The sequence below is a fragment of the Pseudophryne corroboree genome, chromosome 7 (assembly GCF_028390025.1).
Source record: "Pseudophryne corroboree isolate aPseCor3 chromosome 7, aPseCor3.hap2, whole genome shotgun sequence".
Taxonomy (NCBI): Eukaryota; Metazoa; Chordata; class Amphibia; order Anura; family Myobatrachidae; genus Pseudophryne; species Pseudophryne corroboree.
In genome coordinates, this window is record NC_086450.1 from 108,498,978 (window position 1) to 108,525,597 (window position 26,620).

General features: G+C 44.9%; 1 protein-coding gene and 1 long non-coding RNA gene across 2 annotated transcripts in view; one reads left to right on the forward strand and one right to left on the reverse strand.

Moving 5' to 3' along the window:
- Positions 1 to 986: 986 nt before the first annotated feature.
- RPRM (reprimo, TP53 dependent G2 arrest mediator homolog) lies at positions 987 to 24,662 on the forward strand. The gene is made up of 2 exons (XM_063933526.1): positions 987 to 1,370; positions 22,500 to 24,662. The coding sequence occupies exon 2, from the start codon at positions 22,554 to 22,556 to the stop codon at positions 22,863 to 22,865; it is 312 nt and encodes a 103-aa protein (XP_063789596.1). The 5' UTR covers positions 987 to 1,370; positions 22,500 to 22,553; the 3' UTR covers positions 22,866 to 24,662.
- Positions 22,366 to 26,620, reverse strand: part of LOC134944724 (uncharacterized) — a 181,994-nt gene continuing 177,739 nt past the window's right edge. The window contains exon 3 of the long non-coding RNA XR_010181930.1: positions 22,366 to 22,964. This is a non-coding gene — a long non-coding RNA (uncharacterized LOC134944724). The remainder of the gene's footprint in view (positions 22,965 to 26,620) is intronic.

Here is a 26,620-nt window from a genome sequence, read left to right on the forward strand (position 1 = left end):
CGGTGCACGTGCATGCGCAGATAGGACCTGATCGCTCGCTGTGTGAAAAGTAAAACGTGTTAAATATATATATAAAAACTACATACATACAAAAACATCAGATATGTGATATACACAGATATGTGAAACTCATAAGAGAAATATAATTTCTTAGTCGTGCTTCCATACCTGGTTTGTACAGAAGCACTGACCAGCAGCAGTAGTCTGCAGGAAGACACAGCAGCGCCGATCAGCAGGCAGCAGCACCGCACCAAGTAGCGGTCAGCTACAGCCACCCAGCCAGTGCAGCCGGAGATCATCGTTTGCACGGTTGTTTATGGGTGAGTTGGTGGGGGTGTACTGTCACCTGGGTGACATAAGCTGCGGAGGAGGCACCGCCGCACTGACACATGTGGGCATGATGTGGCTCAGTGAGGGCTAATAAAGCCTTCCACTGCAGCAGCTTGGCCTGGTGTGTGCACAGTTTGAACTGCTGCCGGGGAAAGGGGTGTTAGATTGGGCCGCAGCCGCCGGGCTATTAGTGGGTGGGGCCTCACATGGGCGCTGACAGGCATGCTGTGTGTAGCAGGAAAAAACTTTTCCTTTCTACACCAGCAGAGCTGATGCTGTGGGCCTTTTTTAATGGTGGTCCTGGAGCTGCAGCTCCACCCGCCCCATTGTTAATCCGGCTGTGCACCTATCAGTGCGGACATGTATTGCTATATCTGAGAGGCGTGTCATAAAAATTAATTACATCCAAATGTAAATAAGCCCCAAAGTTTGTAAGCTCTACTTGTTGAAGAAAAGACACATATTTTTCAGGATTTGTTTGTGTAAAGTGTTTTACAAGAGCTTCCATATACTGTAAGTGTAATACCCCACAATGTGAAGTATTACAGTATGTCTGACATTGTGCATCACAGTACAGTGCAGGTGTATGTCATTATATAACTGACAGACCGCAGCCCCAGCAACTGCTCAAGAGCTCAGGAGCAGGTCACATGACCAGTCAGGTGGTGAGGCCAGTCACAGTTGGGAGAGGTAGTTGATGGAGAGCTCGCTGAGGGGACAGAGAGAGGTGTGCTGGTGCTGCGTACTCGGTGCGGCATTAACAGCTGTGGTAACCGCTCCGTACCTGCATCTGATGACAAAGTTAAGCTGAATTACCCCGAACAGACTCCGGTGTGTCCCGCTGAGCTTGGAGAGTGAGTCCAGTGTGGAGATCCTTATCCGCGCTCCAGAGAAGATGTCATCGCTGACGCTGATGACGGGAGCGGTAGCGGATCCCTCCCTCTGACTGCCTGCTGTAAGATACTTCTAGCGGGAACGCCTTCAGGAAAGTGTCTTGGAGGTGACTGACATTCATAGATGGAGACTCCGCCCGACAGTGAGTAAGTGTGTGAACACACAGGGAGGATCGGGAGGTGGTCCCGGACAATCCATATAAGGCAATCAGAGGGCGCACAGAAACAGCTATAGTAGGGCTGTATGTCCCTGAAGGGATTCTCACATCCAACTGAACAATATTAATCTAAAATAGCCTCAACCTACACTGACTGCCCAGAGCAAGAGAAGCTATTTTAGACCGGACACAGTATCACCTCACTTTGGCATGTAGTTAGAGCCAATTGCTGCAGCATAGTGCCACTGTCCTAAAGTCATGAAGACCCTGATATTACAGCAGCATAGAGAATACAGAGACTTAAAGTATTAGCTGAGACCTCGTAATTATTACACAGTTTACCTCTAGCTATTGCATTGCACTAATACGTTGAGGACACTGTAGGTGAACTACAAAAACCTAAGCTGGGTTTAAGTGAGCCCTGTCCAGCGCACAGTCAGTAAACAGCCAGGCAGGACCAGGTACCTATCTTATTCAGAGGGATAGAGAGTTCAGCTCGAGACAATCATTTAGGACCAATATATTAAGCCTGCTTCACCTTCACAGAGATTTATCAGCACCAATTAACTCTTTCTGCAGTTAAGGGAATACTTTCAACTTATTTACAAAGAACTCGTATGGAAAGGATACAAGCAGGATTGTTCTTGGCTAAAGGCAGGGAGTACATATAAACGCTATACTTCAAAGATTCCTATTAGGCGCCATAAACTTCATGTGCACCAACGTGGTAGTAAGCTAATAACCTGCGCAGTATAAACTAAAGGGGAAAAGAACATTGATTTGTGTCACTTTAATATAGTTCTTGTCAGTGCATGCATGACACTCTATTGCTACTTTGGTTATTGAGGAATTCACTGTCCTAACCTTCTTGTATCTGGTACTAGCGGTATGCATAAATGTTCAGAGTTAAGATTTCTAATCCGCTTAAGAAGGAAGACCCAGAGACAACAGGTTCCGGCCTAATCAAACATTCTGTTTATTGTGTAGGCAATTGTTCCTGTGTATTGTGAAAAGCAAACCAATTTGTGAAATTGACATTTGTTGTAATACTTGTTGAAAGAGAAGGGCATCTTTGAACCATATTAATAAATAAATTGAGTTGTTGACGAAAACCAGTGACTGTTTATCCTGAGTAAATTGACAATACTCAGCTCTCTGCGAAGACAAGAGAAGACCTCCAAGTACAAGGTAGGATCAGGGTAGTCAGTTTGCATAACTCATCACCCGAGGGGTTCACATAAGTGGCCATGAGAAACCTTATTTAAAATGTATGTAGCCATAAGGATCATAGAGCCTTATAACCAATGCAAGGAAATGGCACTAATGAGCCTATATGAATGTATGAATCTCTGATTTATTTTTTTCTCCAAGACTTAACAGCTGCATAATGGGGATGAGGTGTAATCAGGGAGATGGCTGGTTTATTCGGGGAGCCAAGGAGACTGCTGCTATTTCAGGGAGTCTCCAGCAGGATGTGGGAGGGTATGCAAGTATGACCTTACCGCACATCCCTGATACACACAAACTATAGCGTGGAGATCTTAAAAGGCTTGGGAGCAGGGAGCTCCCAACAGAACTGTGCATTAATTTACACAATACAATTGTTGTTAAATGTTTTTCGCTAAATTACGTATCACATTTTCTCTATCGTCCTAGTGGATGCTGGGGTTCCTGAAAGGACCATGGGGAATAGCGGCTCCGCAGGAGACAGGGCACAAAAAGTAAAGCTTTAGGATCAGGTGGTGTGCACTGGCTCCTCCCCCTATGACCCTCCTCCAAGCCAGTTAGATTTTTGTGCCCGGCCGAGAAGGGTGCAATCTAGGTGGCTCTCCTAAAGAGCTGCTTAGAAAAGTTTAGCTTAGGTTTTTTATTTTACAGTGATTCCTGCTGGCAACAGGATCACTGCAACGAGGGACTTAGGGGAGAAGAAGTGAACTCACCTGCGTGCAGGATGGATTGGCTTCTTTGGCTACTGGACATTAGCTCCAGAGGGATGATCACAGGTACAGCCTGGATGGTCACCGGAGCCTTGCCGCCGGCCCCCTTGCAGATGCTGAAGTAAGAAGAGGTCCAGAATCGGCGGCAGAAGACTCCTCAGTCTTCTAAAGGTAGCGCACAGCACTGCAGCTGTGCGCCATTTTCCTCTCAGCACACTTCACACGGCAGTCACTGAGGGTGCAGGGCGCTGGGAGGGGGGCGCCCTGGGAGGCAAATGAATACCTATTTTGGCTAAAAATACCTCACATATAGCCTCCGGGGGCTATATGGAGATATTTAACCCCTGCCAGAATCCGTTAAGAGCGGGAGACGAGGCCGCCGAAAAAGGGGCGGGGCCTATCTCCTCAGCACACAGCGCCATTTTCCCTCACAGAAAGGCTGGAGGGAAGGCTCCCAGGCTCTCCCCTGCACTGCACTACAGAAACAGGGTTAAAACAGAGAGGGGGGGCACTAATTTGGCGTTAGAAATATATAAAAAAGATGCTATAAGGGAAAACACTTATATAAGGTTGTCCCTATATAATTATAGCGTTTTTGGTGTGTGCTGGCAAACTCTCCCTCTGTCTCTCCAAAGGGCTAGTGGGTCCTGTCCTCTATCAGAGCATTCCCTGTGTGTGTGCTGTGTGTCGGTACGTGTGTGTCGACATGTAGGAGGACGATGTTGGTGAGGAGGCGGAGCAATTGCCTGTAATGGTGATGTCACTCTCTAGGGAGTCGACACCGGAATGGATGGCTTATTTAGGGAATTACGTGATAATGTCAACACGCTGCAAGGATAGTCGGTCGACACAGACACAGACAGGGACACTGAATCCAGTGTCGACGGTGAATAAACAAACGTATTCCTTATTAGGGCCACACGTTAAAGGCAATGAAGGAGGTGTTACATATTTCTGATACTACAAGTACCACAAAAGAGGGTATTATGTGGGATGTGAAAAAACTACCATAGTTTTTCCTGAATCAGATAAATTAAATAAAGTGTGTGATGATGCGTGGGTTCCCCCCGATAGAAAATTATGGGCGGTATACCCTTTCCCGCCAGAAGTTAGGGCGCGTTGGGAAACACCCCTTAGGGTGGATAAGGCGCTCACACGCTTATCAAAACAAGTGGCGGTACCGTCTATAGATAGGGCCGTCCTCAAGGACCAGCTGACAGGAGGCTGGAAAATATCATAAAAAGTATATACACACATACTGGTGTTATACTGCGACCAGCGATCGCCTCAGCCTGGATGTGCAGAGCTGGGGTGGCTTGGTCGGATTCCCTGACTAAAAATATTGATACCCTTGACAGGGACAGTATTTTATTGACTATAGAGCATTTAAAGGATGCATTTCTATATATGCGAGATGCACAGAGGGATATTTGCACTCTGGCATCAAGAGTAAATGCGATGTCCATAACTGCCAGAAGATGTTATGGACACGACAGTGGTCAGGTGATGCAGATTCCAAACGGCACAAAGGTGTATTGCCGTATAAAGGAAGAGGAGTTATTTGGGGTCGGTCCATCGGACCTGGTGGCCACGGCAACTGCTGGAAAATCCACCGTTTTTACCCTAAGTCACATCTCTGCAGAAAAAGACACCGTCTTTTCAGCCTCAGTCCTTTCGTCCCTATAAGATCATATCTGCCCAGGGATAGAGGAAAGGGAAGAAGACTGCAGCAGGCAGCCCATTCCCAGGAACAGAAGCGTTCCACCGCTTCTGACAAGTTATCAGCATGGCGCTGAGACCGTACAGGACCCCTGGATCCTACAAGTAGTATCCCAGGGGTACAGATTGGAATGTCGAGACGTTTCCCCTTCGCAGGCTCCTGAAGTCTGCTTTACCAAGGTCTCCCTCCGACAAGGAGGCAGTATGGGAAAAAATTCACAAGCTGTATTCCCAGCAGGTGATAATTAAATTACCCCTCCTACTACAAGAAAAGGGGTATTATTCCACACTATATTGTGGTACTGAAGCCAGAAGGCTAGGTGAGACTTATTCTAAAAAAATTTTTTGAACACTTACAAAGGTTCAAATCAAGATGGAGTCACTCAGAGCAGTGATAACGAACCAGGAAGAAGGGGACTATATAGTGTCCCGGGACATCAGGGATGCTTACCTCTATGTCCCAAATTTGCCCTTCTCACTAAGGGTACCTCAGGTTCGTGGTGCAGAACTGTCACTATCAGTTTCAGACGCTGCCGTTTGGATTGTCCACGGCACCCCGGGTCTTTACCAAGGTAATGGCCGAAATGATGATTCTTCTTCGAAGAAAAGGCGTCTTAATTATCCCTTACTTGGACGATCTCCTGATAAGGGCATAGTCCAGGGAACAGTTAGAGGTCGGAGTAGCACTATCTAGGATACTGCTACAACAGCACGGGTGGATTCTAAATATTCCAAAATCGCAGCTGATCCCGACGACACGTCTGCTGTGCCTAGGGATGATTCTGGACACAGTCCAGAAAAAGGTGTTTCTCCCGGAAGAGAAAGCCAGGGAGTTATCCGAGTTAGTCAGGAACCTCCTAAAAACAGTGCATCATTGCACAAGGGTCCTGGTAAAAATGGTGGCTTCCTACGAAGCAATTCCATTCGGCAGATTTCACGCAAGAACTTTTCAGTGGGATCTGCTGGACAAATGGTCCGGATCGCATCTTCAGATGCATCAGCGGATAACCCTATATCCAAGGACAAGGGTGTCTCTCCTGTGGTGGTTATAGAGTGCTCATCTTCTAGAGGGCCGCAGATTCGGCATTCAGGATTGGATGCTGGTGACCACGGAGCCCAGCCCGAGAGGCTGGGGAGCAGTCACACAAGGAAAAAATTTCCAGGGAGTGTGATCCAGTCTGGAGACTTTTCTCCACATAAATATACTGGAGCTAAGGGTAAATTTATAATGCTCTAAGCTTAGCAAGACCTCTGCTTCAAGGTCAGCCGGTATTGATCCAGTGGGAAAAACATCACGGCAGTCGCCCACGTACACAGACAGGGCGACACAAGAAGCAGGAGGGCAATGGCAAAAACTGCAAGGACTTTTCGCTGGGCGGAAAATCATGTGATAGCACTGTCAGCAGTGTTTCATCCCGGGAATGGAAACTGGGAAGCAGACTTCCTCAGCAGGCACGACCTCCACCCGGGAGAGTGGAAACTTCATCGGGAAGTTTTTTCCACATGATTGTAAACCGTTGGGAAATACCAAAGGTGGACATGATGGCGTCCCGTCTGAACAAAAAACGGGACAGGTATTGGGCCAGGTCAAGAGACCCTCAGGCAATAGCTGTGGACGTTCTAGTAACACCGTGGGTGTACCAGTCGGTGTATGTGTTCCCTCCTCTGCTTCTCATACCTAAGGTGCTGAGAATTATAAGACGTAGAGGAGTAAGAACTATACTCATGGCTCCGGATTGGCCAAGAAGGACTTGGTACCCGGAACTTCAAGAGATGCTTACAGAGGTCTTATGGCCTCTGCCGCTAAGAAGGGACTTGCTTCAGCAAGTACCATGTCTGTTCCAAGACTTACCGCAGCTGCGTTTGTCGGCATGGTGGTGGAAAGCCGGATCCTAAGGGAAAAAGGCATTCCGGAAGAGGTCATTCCTACCCTGGTCAAAGCCAGAAAGGAGGTGACCGCACAACATTATCACCACATGTGGCGAAAATATGTTGCGTGGTGTGAGGCCAGGAAGGCCCCACAAAGAAATTTCAACTCGGTCGTTTCCTGCATTTCCTGCAAACAGGAGTGTCTATGGGCCTCAAATTGGGGTCCATTAAGGTTCAAATTTCGGCCCTGTCGATTTTCTTCCAGAAAGAATTGGCTTCAGTTCCTGAAGTCCAGAAGTTTGTCAAGGGAGTATTGCATAAACAACCCCCTTTTGTGCCTCCAGTGGCACTGTGGGATCTCAACGTAGTTCTGGGATTCCTCAAATCACATTGGTTTAAAACCAGTCAAATCTGTGGATTTGAAGCATCTCACATGAAAAGTGACCATGCTCTTGGCCCTGGCCTGGACCAGGCGAGTGTCAAATTGGTGGTTTTTTCTCAAAAAAAGCCCATATCTGTTTGTCCATTCGGACAGGGCAGAGCTGCGGACTCGTCCCCAGTTCTCTCCCTAAGGTGGTGTCAGTGTTTCACCTGAACCAGCTTATTGTGGTGCCTTGCACCTACTAGGGACTTGGAGGACTCCAAGTTGCTAGATGTTGTCAGGGCCCTGAAAATATGTTCCAGGACGGCTGGAGTCAGGAAAACTGACTTGCTGTTATCCTGTATGCATCCAACAAACTGGGTGCTCTTGCTTCTAAGCAGACTATTGCTAGTTGGATGTGTAATACAATTCAGCTTGCACATTCTGTGGCAGGCCTGCCACAGCCAAAATATGTAAATGCCCATTCCACAAGGAAGGTGGGCTCATCTTGGGCGGCTGCCAGAGGGGTCTCGGCTTTACAACTTTGCCGAGCAGCTACTTGGTCAGGGGCAAACACGTTTGCTAAATTCTACAAATTTGATACCCTGGCTAAGGAGGACCTGGAGTTCTCTCATTCGGTGCTGCAGAGTCATCCGCACTCTCCCGCCCGTTTGGGAGCTTTGGTATAATCCCCATGGTCCTTTCAGGAACCCCAGCATCCACTAGGACGATAGAGAAAATAAGAATTTACTTACCGATAATTCTATTTCTCGGAGTCCGTAGTGGATGCTGGGCGCCCATCCCAAGTGCGGATTATCTGCAATACTTGTACATAGTTACAAAAATCGGGTTATTATTGTTGTGAGCCATCTTTTCAGAGGCTCCGCTGTTATCATACTGTTAACTGGGTTTAGATCACAAGTTGTACGGTGTGATTGGTGTGGCTGGTATGAGTCTTACCCGGGATTCAAAATTCCTCCCTTATTGTGTACGCTCGTCCGGGCACAGTACCTAACTGGCTTGGAGGAGGGTCATAGGGGGAGGAGCCAGTGCACACCACCTGATCGGAAAGCTTTACTTTTGTGCCCTGTCTCCTGCGGAGCCGCTATTCCCCATGGTCCTTTCAGGAACCCCAGCATCCACTACGGACTCCGAGAAATAGAATTATCGGTAAGTAAATTCTTATTTATTCAACACATTGAAGGTGATCATACTGTACTGAAATTGGTTGCAAATTAACTGCGGTGCAACCCCACACTCTGTCACTAAATGTCAGTATAACATATGTTTTACACTCAGCTTGGTACACTGTAACAGTGAAGTATTAAACAGCATTATAAAACTTTAGTTTAAAATCACATAAGAAATCTAAACACAATAAAGGTAATTGTGCAGAATTTACAGGTGCAAGGAGTTTTTCTATTTCTGAAAATACAAATAATTGTCTGCCCAGCTGCACATTCCCATCCTGGTCTATGAAACTGCCAATAGTATGCCAATAACTGTAGTGGATGCATTTTTATGATACTGCAAAACTTGTTCGATTAAAAGTTTGAATTGCATCAGCAACAAAGAGGCGGGGGGGGGGGGGGGGGGGGGGGGGGAGGCAGGAGTAATGTTAAGGGTCTAACACCCCAAAACACATGTGCCTCATATATTGGGCGTCTTTACATTATAGGGCACAAAACAACTGGAAAAGTGGAATAGCGTACCATATTTTTCTTTCAATTTTGCATCTTAGTCATATTGCAGAAGCAGTGAAAGGCTGCTCATAGTGTACCAGAATTGGTTTTACGCACATACTAAGTCACAGATACAGCACAATGGAGCTTGGCGCAAGGAAACGCTGCATCGCTCACACTGGAGCTTTTTTTAACACAGATTCAGAGTCGCACACAGATATATAAATGTTTTCCCGCCTGACTCGCAAACCCAAACGAGGCAAAACGTCATCATCCTTCTGTCGGATTCTCGAGGGATTTGGATTCCATATAAGGAGCCGCGCGTCGCGGCCATTTTCACTCCAGTCCAGTGTAGTCAGTGTATTGTGCTGCATCAGTCCAGCCAGTCACAGTGTTGGTGTCCTCTGCTGCTATATGTCCCCAGTGCTGCTGGCTGCTGTATAAGTCCCTTGCATTTTGCTGTGTTGTCTTGCATCAGACCAGGGGTAGTGTCTTGTGCAGCATCAGTCCAGTGACCAGTCACAGTGGTGGTGTCGTCTGATGCCATATATCCAGTGTAGCTGTAAAAGTCCCTTTTAGTGGTGCTGTGTTGTCCTGCATTAGACCAGGGGTAGTGTCTTGTGCAGCATCAGTCCAGTGACCAGTCACAGTGGTGGTGTTCTCTGCTGCCATATATCCAGTGTAGCTGTATACCGTATATACTCGAGTATAAGCCGACTTTTTCAGCACGTTTTTTTGGGCTGAAAAAGCCCCCTCGGCTTATACTCGAGTCAGTGGAAGAAGGGACACGGAGGGCACAGCGCGCGGCTCTCCTGTGTCCCTCCTGCGTCTCCGTCTCCGGCGGCGTTTGTGTGTGTGTGTTAAATGAACTGCCCGTTCGTGAGCTCTGATTGGCTCACGAACCGGCACTTAATTTAATACACACACGCCGCCGGAGACGGAGACGCAGGAGGGACACAGGAGAGCCGCGCGCTGTGCCCTCCGTGTCCCTCCTTCAGAAGACAACGTGGGAGCGATGGAGGGTAAGTACCCTTCCTGGCACTGTGGGGCATATCTGGCAGTATGAGGGCACATCTGGCACAGTGGGGCATATCTGGCATATCTGGCATCATGAGGGCACATCTGGCACTGTGGGGCATATCTGGCAGCATGAGGGCACATCTGGCACTGGGGCATATCTGGCAGCATGAGGGCATATCTGGCACTGTGGGGCATATCTGGCAGCATGAGGGCATATCTGGCACTGTGGGGCATATCTGGCACCGTGGGGCATATCTGGCAGCATGAGGGCATATCTGGCACTGTGGGACATATCTGGCAGCATGAGGGCATATCTGGCACTGTGGGACATATCTGGCAGCATGAGGGCATATCTGGCACTGTGGGGCATATCTGGCAGCATGAGGGCATATCTGGCAGCATGAGGGCATATCTGGCACTGTGGGGCATATCTGGCAGTATGAGGGCATATCTGGCACTGAGGGCTGTGTACGGATAGAGCTGCATTTCCCACTCTAGGCTTATACTCGAGTCAATGAGTTTTCCCAGGTTTTTGTGGTAAAATTAGGTGCCTCGGCTTATATTCGGGTCGACTTATACTCGAGTATATACGGTAAGTCCCTTTCAGTGGTGCTGTGTTGTCCTGCATCAGACCAGTGGTAGTGTCCTGGCCATCAATCATTCCAGTGACCAACCAGTCACAGTAGTATACGCTGCTGCTATATTTCCAGTGCTGATCTTTAATAATAACAACAACAACAACAACAAGTCCCTCACAGTGTTGCTGTGTTGTGCTGCATCAGACCAGTGGTAGTGTCCTGGCCATCAGTCATTCCAGTGACCAGGCAGTCACAGTGGTATACGCTGCTGCTATATGTCCACTGCTGCCATATAATAATAATAATAATAATAATAATAATAAGGCACAATGATCCCTATGGCTACATGCATTTTAAATAAGGTTTCTCGTGGCCACTTACAGAATATGGAACCTCTTGTAGAATACAATACACTAACAAATCCTGCAAAATATTTTTTTCAACAAATAGATCTTACTAACTTTGGGGCTCATTTGCATTTGGATGTAAGTCATTTTCATTACATGCCTCTCCGATGTAGCAGTACGCACCCGCCCTTATAGGTGTTACTTTCACAATCTCCCTGAAATGCTTTTTCAAAAGTAGGCAAGTAAGCCATTAACTTTTCAATGGTTAAGTAAATCAATGTGGCGACTGGCCACACCTCCTCTGGAGACTGGCTACACCCATAAACACGGGCCCCTACTAATGCATTCACCTGTTGGGCCATTCATGCCCCAGTCTGACACTGCCTCCGGAGCTTTTTGGGAGGCAAGTAAAGAATGCTACCTGTCTGCTCTGATTGTGAATTGCACACAATCAGAGTAGCCAGGCAGCATTCTCTACCTGATTCCCAGCCTGGAGCCAGACAGTGAATGGCTGTCAGCATGCTGATAGGTGGATGGCTGGAGTTATTCACCAATCAGAGTGCTCACAGCCATTCACTGTATGGAAGCATGTGGAGAGAGAGCGCAGAACTGCAGGAGGGGTGGGTTGGGGCCCCAGAGCATTGCTTGGCCAGGAACTTCAATGCTATTAAGATGGCCTTGAGTATGACAGCTTTCAGTTATGAAAGAATTGTGGACCCTGGGGCAAAGAAACTGTCTTAAACCCCTTTCATACATACGGTAGCCTTTCTATCTGGGTTTTGCTGAGGCTTGCAGCTCAACCCAGGTCGCCTGTGTTCTGAAAGGCATGAACCAGGTCATGCCTAAAAGGAGCTGGCAGGCTATAGACCTGGGACACTGGAAGACCCGGTCCATTGTGAATGGCAATAACCTGGAAATAACCTGGGTCCGTCACCCATGTGTGAAAGGGGGTAAGTACTTAAACCCCGGCTTCAACCCGTATTCTGTTTCTGGGGTCTGAGCCGGGTTAAAGCCATGGCTTATGTGTGAAAGAGGTATTATTGAATCTTTCACATAATGAAAAATAAAGCTGATTTAATAATAACATTTTTTTCCCTATCTAAATTTCCTTAAAAAACATTAACAGAAAAGAAAAGAAAAAAAGATCTGTCCTTTTTCATTGGGAACAGTCTATTTAATTTTATTACAAGGCTAAAGGTCAGCATGAGCAGGCGTTGTTATTATTATTATATTCTGTGCCTATGGTCTCTCTCTCCATTCATGTTGTATCAAGGTGACCTGAGAGTATACCTCCAGATCCCAAGAGTAAATTAAACTCCACCTGCACTTGCAGGGGGACCTGATTATTTCAGGAAAGACTTTGCTGAACCTAGGGACAAAATATTATAATAAAGGATTGGCCAGATAGGAGGGCATTCAATAGCTGCAGAGGTGTCGAGAATCTTATTTTGTTAGGCATATGCGCAGGGCTGCCATCAGAAATTGTGGGGCCCAGGACTGATAAAGTAGACAGGGCCCCGCCCAGCCCAAAAAAAGATTCCGCCACACCGCTCCACAGTGATGTCATACATTGTGATGTTACATAAAGATGGAGTGTTGTGGACCTACAAGAACGGTTCACAGAGAGCTGATGTACAGAGAAGGCTTGTTTTAAGAAGTCCTCTCCGGGCATCAGTCTGCTGTTCTTTCAAAGCCTGGTGCAGCTCTCCAGGTATTGGTGGTAGGAGCCAGGGGTGGGCCCCCCTCTCTGTAAGGGCCCGGGACACCAGTCCCCACATTCCCCTCCTGATGGCTGCCTTGCATATGCGTATGGATTATGCAAGATGCAAACCCGTACTGTACAATGTAACCAAGGCCTGGATCAGCAGACACCGATCCACGCAATGTACCTGGATGTGAGGCTTTAGTGATCACAGCTGTGCTCCAATTCTGCGCTGCCACATCATCAGATGGCCCCCAGACAGAACAACTGTGACAACAGGACTGTTAAGAGCAGAGTAGCAGACGGAGGCACCCGGATCCTGCAGAGTGCCACCGCCAACTGTCTAGCAAGGAACATGGGGGGTAATTCCAAGTTGATCACAGCAGGACTTTTTTTAGCAGATGGACAAAACCATGCGCACTGCAGGGGAGGCAGATATAACATGTGCAGAGAGAGTTAGATTTGGGTGGGTTATTTTATTTTTGTGCAAGGTAAATACTGGCTGCTTTATTTTTACACTGCAAATTAGATTGCAGATTGAACACACCACACCCAAATCTAACTCTCTCTGCACATGTTAAATCTGCCTCCCCTGCAGTACACATGGTTTTGCCCATCTGCTAAAAAAAAGTCCTGCTGCGATCAACTTGGAATTACCCCCATGATCAGAAAACAGATGAGTGTTCTGTGTCTGGGGGGCACGGTGTGTGGTCTCTATCTGGGAAGAGGGGTGTGATCTATGCATAGTCCCTTAACCTTCCCACTGTTGGAGGGACAGCCCCACGTTATGGGCACTCAGTCACACCTGCTTCTGCACAAGAGATGTATGGTTTGGATCTCCATAAATCTGAATCCACATGAATTTTGTAGATCCGAACCAAAACCCGGTCCAGATCTCCCGAGGATATCCAACCTGAAATAAGTTCTGTTTTGGATCTTCCCACAGTTCGGAATTCAGATTTTAAATCTTAATTTCAGATTTTGGATTGCAAAATTACATGATTTCAGCTGTTTTTATTGATTTTTTATCATGATTATTGATTTATTTATTGATTTTTAACTGAACCATAAACCGAATCCAAACCAAAATACTTGAGGGTGGTTTTGCCAAAACCAAAACACGATGAATTAGAACAAAAACACAGGGATCCATGCACATCTCTACTATGCACAGCAGAGCAGCAGATGAATAGATTCCGCACACAGACGGAAACACAGCTGCTCGAGGATGCCTCATTCTCTCCCAGGGCTGTAACTAGGCGTGTGCCTGCGGTGCCTGGCACACAGTTCATATGAACTGTGGGTGCAGCACCGCAGGCAACACTGGCAGTTCCGCGCCATGATGTGTGGCAGTAGTATGTAGGCGCAGCGGGCGATTGAGAACCTGTGTGCAGACTGCTACAGTGCCGGCTGCTGTATACAGTATAGCAAGCACAGCGCTGGGCAATGTGTGCTCCGTCCCTCCTCCTGCTTTGTGAGACGGAACTTGCTGCTTAGAGGAGCTGGCTGCTGCCTGGTACTGCTGCTGATCAGCAAGAATGTTTAATGTAAGTTTCAGTATAACTGCTCTGGTGAGGGGTGCTCGCTCACACGCATACATACACACACACACACACACACACATACACCTCACTGACAATACACAGTGCTCTTACACACACACGCGCACACACACACCTCACTGACAATACACACTGCTCTTACACACACACATACACCTCACTGACAATACACAGTGCTCTTACACACACACACACACACACACACACACACACACCTCACTGACAATACACACTGCTCTTACACACACACATGCACACACACACACACACACTGCTCACCAACACTACACACTACTCTGACACACACACACACACACACACACACACTACTCACTGACACTACACCCTACTCTTACACACACACACACACACACACACACACACACACACACACTGCTCTTACACACACACATGCACACACACACACTGCTCACCAACACTACACACTACTCTGACACACACACACACACACACACACACACACTACTCACTGACACTACACCCTACTTTTACACACACACACACACACACACACACACACACGCACACTGGGCTCTACCTGTCATAAGGTGTATCAGGGGCTCTACTGGGCATAATGTGTATCAGGGGCTCTACCTGGCATAATGTGCACTCTACCTGGCATAATGTGTATCAGGGGCTCTACCTGTCATAATGTGGGCTCTACCTGGCATAATGTGTATCACTGGCTCTACCTGGCATAATGTGTATCAGGGGTTCTACCCGGCATAATGGGGGTACTACCTGGCATAAGGTGTATCAGGGGCTCTTCATGGCATGTGTATCAGAGGCTCTACCTGGCATAATGTGTATCAGTGGCTCTACTGTGTTGTAATGTGTTTAAGGGGATCTACCATGGTATAATGTGTATAAGGTACTCTATCATACCATAATGTATATAGAGAGTACTACTGTGTGGTGTAATGTGAATAATGTACACTACTGTACCGTGCAATGTGAATAACGGACACTACTGTGCCATGTAATGTGAATTGGTACTATTCTGTGGCCATGCCCCTTCCTCATAAGGCCAAGCCCCTATGGTTGTTTCATTCTTCAGTAACATCGTACCAGTGTGTACTGGCAATCCTCATTGACGGGCATTCTTTCCGATGTCAGAATGAATGTCCGCCGCTTCAGTGTGTACCCAGCTTAATCTAAACAAATCAAATGTATGTCCTCTTGTAGATTCTACTTACACAGAGTATTGGACTGGCATATGGTGATTCCAGGGAAATCCTCTCTGTGCTCCCAGTCCCCTAACCTACATCACAGCACCTCCTCTCCCCTTTGTGACTAGACAGTTGAGCCTAACTAAACACTGGTGCGGAAAAGCATAAACAGGTACAATTCAGGGAAATGGTTGGAAGATTAACTTGCTAAGAGCTAGTTACCTCCTCCACAGACTTGTCACAACATTTTTTGGACTGGCCACTCCTCATCCAGTGGCACAATCTTTTGTGTTAACTTAATTTCTCTGTTGGCCTATCATACCCCAGTTTAGAGATGGCCGTCAAATGCTTAACCATGATGGTGCCATCAGTGATTAGCATCAATGGCATGAAACCATCTACCTGAAACCATCAATGATTTCACCCACTGATAGATATTCCTTCTCTGTTAAAATCTGGTTTAATCAGGAAAGCATGGGGGCAAAACATCAGGAGCAGAGCTAAGCTCCGTACCGTCTTCACTGAGAGAAAGAAAACCCATCACTGCACTTTGCTATTGATGGTGGAGAACCATCAGATCTTCACTATCAATGGTAAAACCATTGACCATCAGTAGAAAACCATCACTGGTTGCTAATAATCATTGGTCGATGACTATCCCAAACCCCAGTTCTACACTGAGTACTCGTAATTAAGGGGTCTATTCATGCAGCAGTGAATAGAGTGGAGAAGTGAGCCAGTGGAGAAGTTGCCCATGGCAACCAATCAGCTGCTCTGTATAATTTTTTAATATGCAAATGATAAATGTTACTTCAATGCTGATTGGTTGAAATGGGCTACTTCTCCACTGGCTCACTTCTCCATACTTTTCACTCCTTCATGAAGAGACCCCTAAACTCTAAGCCATTTCAATTCACTGTGAAAAAAATTTTGAAGTCTGTTTTTTCTTTAGTTTTGTACAGATAATATTAAATAAATACCCTGATTCCCTCATCATCAATCTATAAATCTGTGCTACAGTATGAGCAAATATAACTGAAAGCCTTCGGCACTGTCTCTTGTGCTATCCCAACTCTTAAGCAGCTCAGTCAGGAGAAAAACAAAGCGATCCTCTTGTCCTTCAGCAGAAATTCCTGCCTGTTACGATGAAAAGGTCTGACTTCAGCAGCCAGAGAGCGCTGGATCTTGCCCTGTGATTTCCTCCCTATTGCTGCTGGTGAAGAAAGGTCTCCTGGTGAAAGAAGACTGATGTGATGTGACACATCTGCCACTGACAGGCAGCTTCTCATACCGCTGAACTGTGCCCCAACTCATTTATTTCCACTTGTGTCTTCTCATTTCAGATGTAAGATTGGCAGCTCTTTGCCAATCATTGCAATTAGGTAGCTGGCATATCGCTGCTCCTCAAGTGCCTATGGGGTGTACTGTTCCTTCTTACGTCAAATTGTGCATGAAAATTGATTAACCCTTTAGGATTAAATCTGTCTGCAGCCAGCTTTTTGTCGCTACACCTAGCAACTACAGTATATCCCATGTCACTGATAAAAGTGCAACAACAGCCCTTGCTCCATAGAGACATTACGGCATGTTGTGACATTACCCTGGGAGCATCCTGAGCACTTGTGTTTCACAGCAACAGTTCAGATAAGAGCTATTAGTCCAGCTGTATAGTGGAAATGCTTCTGCGGTCTCTGAACCTCTGCCAGATCAAGGCCGGGCAGAGAGCAGGTGACAAAATCACCACGTAGTAAATAGTCTCAGCATCATAGCCTTCTAGTATCACAGAGTCACCGGGCAGCCTAATACCTCGACTTAGCAGCATCTGTGCCTTTCTCCTGAATGCACAGCAAACAGGTGAGCTCGATTTTATTTCAGCCACAATGTCTTTCAATTCTTTGACTAACTTTCATACTGAAAAGCTTTCTATTCATGTGCTGTATTCATGGCAAATGTCCAACTATAGACAGCCATTATCAAGGTAAAGACAATTAAACCTTATTTTCGAATGCGACAACTCTCATTGTTTCAGAAGTCCAAGGACGACAATAATAATAATAATAATACTTCTATTGTCGGGAGTGTGGGTAGTGGCATATAAATTAGAAACACTAATTGCTTTTCCTTGCTTTTAGCTTTCTGTTTGCATATTGATTCCCGAATCCCTTGTTGGTAAGGTATGTTACTGCCAATACTGACATCATTGGCGCGTGTGAGTGAGCAGTGAGTCTCTTTGTGTTTTGGGCATACTTCACATTTATGAGAATGACAAAGGGCAGACTGTGTAAAAGGCTTAGCTTGCTACGGAATGAAGATGATGTGTATAGAGCACCCAGAGCCGATTACTTGAACTGGGGAATATAGAATGAAATGAAGAAAATATCTAAATGCATCTACAGTATATACAATATATCACGCTCCATTCTCTATTATCCAGTGGAGCTTAATGGTTACCCTATGATGCTCTTACAGTTTTAAAGTCAATGGAGGAGGTTGAATTAAGTATGGGGTTTATCCCCCAGTTGATTGAATGCACTAGCCGATTCAGTTAGCTGCAGGATCCCGTCGCCTAAATACCTAAAGCCAGGGTTTTCTCTGCTTTGAATGCACCTTCTGCCTTTAACACACATACAAATCCATTAGATTCCGCAATTTACGCAGAATCAATGGGTTTACGCGGATTACAGATGTTTTACTGTGCGGGGGAAAGGCTAGATACAGTAATTGAATACCTCCGGGCGTGAAACCCGGAGCTTTTCCCTGTGCTACACACCCAGCAACTAATTGGGGGAAATTCAGTCAGTTCTATCATATTTCTTTGTATACGCTGGGTACACACATGGCCAATGGGGTGGCCATTCAGCCGATCTGTCTACCTAATGATTGGTAAGTGCATACCAGTAGTCTGCCCGATGTGTCGTAGCTGACATCCCAACTGCCAGTTGAGATATCAGTCACAGGCAGTCCCTGCAGCAAGTGTAAGACGCCCGTACACATAGCCAAATGCGCCGATATAGCTGTAGATATATCGCCCATTGGCTGTGCTGAAGGGCCAACACAATATGTCTGTGAACAACGTCGTTCACAGACATATCTGGGGTTCATGCCCGCTGACGAGCTCGTTATGTATCGACCATTCGATTGAACCACCGATATATCGCTCAGTGTGCACCCAGCTCAAGGAATATGATGTAGAACACTACAACCACAAGAAAATGGGCAACGCTCTGCTGCTCGCTGATGGCTACATCCAGTAATCAATCAGTTAATTACACACTTTAGCCTAGACCTGGTACTTAGTGTAACAGGGTGCATACCCCCGCCCACCTACAGTATCACTGAAATAAGCAATGCATGGATATGGTCACTGGCTGTGGCAGCACATGTACGGGGGGGGTACTCAAGCACCCACACTGCTCACAGAGCTGGCTCCTATGGTATGTGACAGGGGACCGCTCCTGTGAGAGTTGCCGGAGAGAATGGTCAGATCAAAATAGTATCTGGGTCCGGAATGGTTGAGAGTCAGGACTATTGGGGTCAATCAGGCTGGATCACTACAGCGGCAGCGATCAGAGCCTGAAGCCCATTGGGGAGTGCGCAGCAGGCGCACTGCATGTGCGCACCCCGTGAAGCCCAGTGAGATGCAAAAGCATCTCAGGGCTGCAATCACCTCTGCCTGATTGACAGGCAGAGGCGGGAGGGGGCGTGCCAACGGCATTAGAACGCCACTAGTGGGGCACTGTCCGGACAACGCAGGCATGTATGGACCGTTGTGGGGGTGGCCGCGGCGGCTGTGTGATGTCACACAGGGTGCACAGGCAGGGAGCTACTCGTAGGTGCAAAAGCATCGCCAGCTTTCGCACATGTGCAGGGGGAGGACAATTTAGCACATCTACAATCAGATCTGAATTACCTCTTTGTCTTCAGGACCCAAGGGGTAAATTAGATCGGATTGTAGATGTGCTAAATTTAGCACATCTACGATCAGTCACTCAGACATGCGGGGGGACGCCAGCACAGGACTAGTCCGCCCTGCATGTCAGGCCCTGCCCCCCCCCCCCACCCCCACATGGATGTGAAAGCGCCTGCGTTGTCCGGACCACGTGCCACCAACAGCATTCTAACGCCATTGGCATGCCCAATCCCGCCCTGCGACCTCCTCTGCCTGTTAATCAGGTAGAGGCGATCGCAGCCCTGAGATGCTTTTGCATCTCACTGGGCTTCACGGGGTGTGCACGCTCAGTGCGTCCGCTGCACGAGTGCAATCCCCAGAGGGCTTCAGACAGCGATCATTTCTACCAGCGGGTCAGCCCTTCAGCATATCTAACTCACAAAGAATTGGACCCCATTTAAATTTGATCTACATCGGCCTATTGGAAGGACTCAGACTTGTTTGCCGTACAATCACAGTTTGACGTTTGCTGCTGGTGATTCCTAAGGATGTTAACCTATATAATGCTGCATTTTCAAGTTAGTTTTTACAGTTTTTTTTATTTGTTTGCACACATTACTGCAGTGACGTCACAAGGCGGGTGCGGGTGGTGCAGCAAGCACCCGGGTGTTACACCAAAATGTTGGCTCCTCCACAGTGACAGCAGCCAGGTGCTGCTGTGTGAAAGTCTCCTACAGCTCCTGTCATAGAAGAGGAGCCAACAGTGCAGGGATCCCCGAGAGGCCACGCCCTATAGATGGCCACGCCTCTTTTGATCAAGGATGCGCATTGGAGGTCACCACACCCGGTGACGCCTCTGCATTACCGTATTCCAAGCTCACTGTATTGCCTACATTTACAGAAGCATTTGAGGAAGATTGTGAAAGCAAGACTTATATTCTTGCCGCTGAAAACGGACGTCCAGCTTTAAATATTTATAGTTAGTGCAATTCATCACATCCCCTGTACTGCAGCACACATCTTTGGGCATAGATCCCCAGTAATTCCAAACTAACAGTTGTAAATTGTAATAAAGCATGCTGTACATACCCTGTAATTGAGCACACATCTCCAGTAAATCAGCACATATCCTCTTAGGCACACAGCCACTCATGTAGCCATTGGTGTGCTGGAGAGCAGTGGCGATCTTCTTGGTGGGTGGAGAGTGATGACCTCATCACTGTGTTTCTCTCACCCTGCCTGCTCCCAGGGAGGTTACTGGACTCTTCAGGCAATATAACCCACCCAAATCTAACTCTCTCTGCAAATGTTATATCTGCCCCCCCTGCAGTGCACATGGTTTTGACCAATTGCTAACAAACTTGCTGCTGTGATCAACTCAGAATTACCCCCCATGTGCACTGCAGGTGTGACAGATATAACATGTGCAGAGAGAGTTAGATTTGGGTGGGTTATATTGTTTCTGTGCAGGGTAAATACTGGCTGCTTTATTTTTAAACTGCAATTTAGATTTCAGTTTGAACACACCCCACCCAAATCTAACTCTCTCTGCACATGTTACATCTGCCCCCCCCCCCCCCCCCCCTGCACTGCACATGGTTTTGCCCAACTGCTAACAAAATTGCTGCTGCGATCAACTTGGAATTACCCCCATTCTCCTTTTGTAATTTTACATGGAGAGACGTTGTTTGCCAAACAGACAAGCTATGGCTCACAGTCAATAAAAGGCAGCTACAACTTGTGAGGTGTGGTATGGCTGACCGGATGCTGGCAGGAAGGGGAGGGGGGCAAGTGCAGCAAGCCATGCTGCTGTACGGTGGCGACCTGCGGTCGTCACAGGTTCTATTCCCACTCTATGGGTGTCGTGGACACCCACGAGTGGAAATAGTCCCTGTTGGTCGGCATGCCGACCGTCGGGATCGTGAGGGGGCAGGATGTTGGTGGAGGTCATGTGACCGTCGGTCTCCCGACCACCGGTCACATGAATACCACCCCAACTTGTGGTCAGATCAGACACTTCTGAAAGGGACAAAAAGGCTCAGAAGGCAAAACATAGCATGTCAGTTATTCTACCTGCGGCTTGCAGTGACATTCACTCAAGTACCTGTATGAAATGTAATGATCTGTGTAGTGATTTTTCATTGCACTAAAAATCAGATTTACAGTATGAAGCGGCTGTTCACTGCCGTACTCCCCAGACATTATTTAGGAGGAGAGCAAAATAGAGACGTTTCAATTATTTACATCGTAATAAATAAACGGGTCATCTTTAATCAAGGAGACTGGACAGAGGGTCTTGTTCTTGAAATAATGTCAACCTCATTTTAGCTCATACTACCATTTTGCAGATTATTCGCATTTTATTTCACAATTATTTGGGTGTAGTAGAAGACATCATGGCCTGGTACATTATGTTTGAAGGACCAAAGTGTCTTATCTAGAACACTGGGAATTTGTATTCTGTCTGCAATAATCTGCCATTACAAGAAGATGTAAGCATGTCAGTGAACACATTTCACCTTATGTTTTTTTTTTTTTTAAACTTAGAAATATTGTGATACAAAAAAAATATTTATGGCCCCATTAAAAATATATATGTACAGAGCAGTTGCAACCAGTGACCATGTAGGATAAACTCTGCTTTTATCATGTCTTGTTTATACCTACAGTATATCACTGTTGTAATGATAGTATGTTTGTAATGATGCCATTAATGACATTCTTATAATTTGATCTTTATACTCAATGATGAGTGCTACGTGCCTCTTTCTGTCCCATGTTCTAAAATATGTTGGCAAACATTTCTGCATTCAAGAATCTGTTCATTTTAGAACATACAAGATCAATCAGCGATATAGATCGGAAAAAAAAGCAGAATGACAGTAATACATGATTTCTGTGGAAAACCATGAGTTAATTGCACAAAGCCACCTATAGGTGGTGCTGTGTCCTTATATCTCCAAGGATGTCTGCTAATGGGATTCAATTTCAAACACCTCCCTCTGGTTAATGGTTGGATCCAGACCTTTATAATAACCATAGACAGATAAAAAACAGCTGCTTTCTTTGCTGTTCGGCTGACTGCGAACTAAAAGAAACATTAAAATTACAGAAAAAGGCACTATAAAGACTGTGAGGAAACTAAACAGCTTTATTCTTTGTTATAACATAACAAGCCTCAGTGCTGAAATAGCAGGAGAGGGAGGAGAACACAAATCCAATGATTAATGGGTTCTTTTCTTTAATTTTTTTTTCCTGCCAGTTCCAGCTGGACCACCTGTTCAACTTTTTGCTACTACAATAGAAGTTTGGGATCATGAACCAGACAGATGCTGTATTCCTGCTCACAAACAGCAGCAACTCTTTAGGCAGCATACTGGGATGCTGCACCCAGGCATCAGTGGTAACAGATGATGGGTTTGAAGTACCCTCTACGGACGAGAGGAACCTCTTTATCATGAGAGTGGTCCAGATAGCAGTAATGTGTGTCCTGTCCCTGACAGTCATATTTGGAATCTTCTTTCTAGGATGCAATCTTCTTATCAAGTCTGAAGGGATGATAAACTTTCTGGTCAAGGACAGGAGACCATCCAAAGAAGTTGAAGCAGTAATTGTTGGTCCATATTGATGGTACGATGGGGAGAAGAATATCGTTGATGTCTTCACAGAGATGTCTGAAGCGACACATTTTGCCTTTCATTCATATGTCCCATGTGTTGAAGAAGATCTACAGCAAGAAATGAGAATAGTGTTCAGATGTACGATGGAAAAAGGAAAAAGGCTTAGGAAGTTGTTTCCAACAAACCTCTGACCGAACACATAAAATGAGGCTTAAACTGGTACCAACATCCACTACAGCACTTTATAGAGAAAGAATGGATGAAGTCACTGGCTGTATCTAAAGCCAAGTTTGTGAGAATGTAATATACTTTTCTGTAATGCACAGACCAATGTGTGTACCTTGCATCTTATTGCAAAGAGGGAATATTTCAATACTTTGATTGTAATACTTTTTATTATTCAAGTCCTTTTTTTTTTCTTTGAAAGACAAATACTTTGATATGGTATATTTGATAAAATCAAGGAATTATTTATTAATCCTGTTATTTTGCAGACTGCCAAGTTATTTTAGTTTTGTTTTGGAACAAAGGAAACTGTGAATGTTTGCTATATTTATAATATGACATTTTGTATACTTGAGATTACTTTAGCCTTTAACAGGCTTCTTTCAACCTTGAGTCCATGGTCCTACCTTTCTGTTTGGTTTATAAAGTGCACCCACATAAAATGTTTGTTTTGTTTCTTTATCTATTGTTTAACTCATACGTTGCGCTTTCATGTTGTAATTCGGCTTTAAAAAGCACTGCACCTACCATTTTTACAGTGCAAAAATGTAGGAATTAATGGAAATACTGTGCATTTTTCTTTAAAAACCTAATTTAAGTCAGGGACATATTTAAACAATTTACACCTAATATTTAAATGGAGTTAGAGTGTAAATGTGATTTGTTTCTATTTATTTACTGAGCATGCTTATATACATATATACAAATAATTGCCTTGAAACTTTAAATTTGACTTCAGTTTTAACAAGTGTTTCGGTGAACTGATTATTTGATGTTAATTTACATATTGTGTACGGTTTCACAAATATGCACAGTTGTAATCTCATTTGTGAAACTTTTATTGGTTCATGCTATTTACATAATTTCTTTTGTAGTAAGTGCCATCCGTAGCATTTTCCAAACTTGTGGATTAGATGTGAAATCAGAAAAGAGTGGGGTATTTCCTTAATGGCTAAATCTGGATAAAGAAAAGGCTGAATTGATTATTAGAAACAGTTAACGAAAACACAGCTGCAATTTAGCTATGACACAAAGCCAGGGGGGTTTGTTGTTGGACTGTATATATGATATTCCTGTTTTAAAATAACAACCTGCCACCTTACTGTGAATACAGTGTAAATGGGAAAAAAAATCAGCTATAATTAAAGCATGAACACATCTAATTAAAATAATTGCACATGTCAAGCTAGCAGTGAATATTTAAAGAAATACATCTGTAAAAATCTGTAATTCACATTTAATAATTAAATGTAATGAGTTGGACTAGTAGACTGTTCAATCCTGCTGGGTTTCTGCATCACTTACAAATAGGTACCTATTGTATAAGCTTTAATCATTCTGACAGGTGACATACCATCTGGAACAATGAATAGGTCTCACTGAATTGATCACAGTTCAACAATCAAATTATGGTGACAGGGTGACATCGACTTGACTTATTGTACTGATGTTTTAATACCATTAAGTAAATGGAATAGACATTTCTTTTTATTCATACTGTTAATTGCACAAAGGCATTATACTTTTACAAAAAAACATTTCATAAATAAACTCGAGAAAATGATCTTAGTAAAAGTGAACGTTGTACTGTTTTTACTGGCTAGGGGAAGTGTGCTGTACATATGGGGCAACCTTTGGTGTTATGTAGTGAATAATTCAATGCATACTGTTGAAGGTGTTACTCTAAGGGTAATTGCTATTATTAAAGTGCAATGCAAATATATGTTATGTACAACCTACAAAGATCAAATAGGCGTTGTATTCCTATGGCTTATCTGTCAATATATTGTAGTATTATACTTAAGTAATTTACTACAAACTATGTAGATTTATTCCAAGGTTCAAATTACATAACTAACATATATACCATACATAATAATTACAAAACAATGGGGAGAAGCTTCTCTTCATGAAACCTTACATTCTAGAAGACTATACTGGATATACTGTAAAATGGTGATATTAATTAGATAGATAGATAGATAGATAGATAGATAGATAGATAGATAGATAGAGAAGCTCCTGTGAATACTGTATGTATGAACAATGTTTTCTTTTTTAATCATTGCTTATAATAGGTGACTTCAGTATACAGTACAATAGGAAATCTTGTGTATTATGACATATAATGTATTCATACTATAAGTTATTATGGATTTCTGCTACCTATATAGAACAACTCAGTTTTTCAGCCTTGTGCTTTTATATGGTCACAGAACTCCTCCTTGACTTCTAATATCCATATAATATACAATTAGGAGTGTAACCCATAGGAACCAATCAGGTGTTTACTTAATTTATTAAACTGCACTGTAACAGTAGGAACTAGAATCAAATTGGTTGCTATTAGTTACATCACATTTGTACACTTTGCACCATTTGATCAACTAAGACCCTAGTGGGTCTATTTACTAAGCCTTGGAGAGAGATAAAGTGGACGGAGATAAAGTACCAGCCAAACAGTTCCTAAATGCCATGTTACAGGCTGTGTTTGAAAAATGACAGTTTGGAGCTGATTGGCTGGTACTTTATCTCTCTCCACTTTATCTTCACCCAAGGCTTATTCAATAGACCTCCTTAGGGTGGGTTGTACTATCCATCGCATCGTGGATGCGATACATCCTGGCACTTATCAGGTACATATTGGCATTAGTAACACCGGCATGTACCAAGAAATGGGATCACAAAGGACAGCTCTCCCGATAAGAGAGCTAACATAGAAGGACTCCAAGTTTATGAGACGGAAGCCCTTCTGTGCATTTGCAGAGTAATGGGTGTGCTGCAGAGGACACTGTGAGGGATCTGATTAGATCCCTCTCTGAAGGAATGTGAAAAGAAGCCCATAGGTTTCTACTTGGCAACACTGTGATCAATTCCGGAGCTTGGTACACATGGAATGCGGTCGAAACTCCGAAAACGTAATTATCTGAGTTGTGGCCGCATTATCAGGTGTAGTACAGCCCTCTCTTAAACTGTTATATCTGGTTTGGCACCTTGCACACTACTACAGCAATATGGATACATAACACCGGCAAGTTATCTTTACTGTGAACATCATTCAATTTGACCTTTGCTGCTCTATGTATAAAACAGGTTTTCCCTCATAATTAGAAATTTGTGTTTACCAATAACTTGTAACCTTTTTGTAGAGGAAATTACAGTTTGCAATGTGCGGAAATAAAGGGAAGTGGCAGCATAACACTGAATTTATTTAGTTATTTATTATCAGTTACAAAACATCTACAACTGTAAAAAAACAAACACAATCGTTCAGTCTGTTAACCTGGATGATCCAAAGTGCAAGTCAAACAGTGCAGTAAACCAAAAAGCCTGAGATGAAATGAAACCACATAAACCCAGAAAGACAAGTCACCGGCCAGTGCTGCTCACATCCTGAGTCAGGGCTTTGCTTTGTCATTCCGAGTGACTTAAGAATTATTGCCTAGTAACTGCGCTCTGCACACTGTTAATACTCAGCCGCCACAAGGAATTCAATCAGAATCACAAATCAAGTGAATATTGGGATGGATATTGTGTC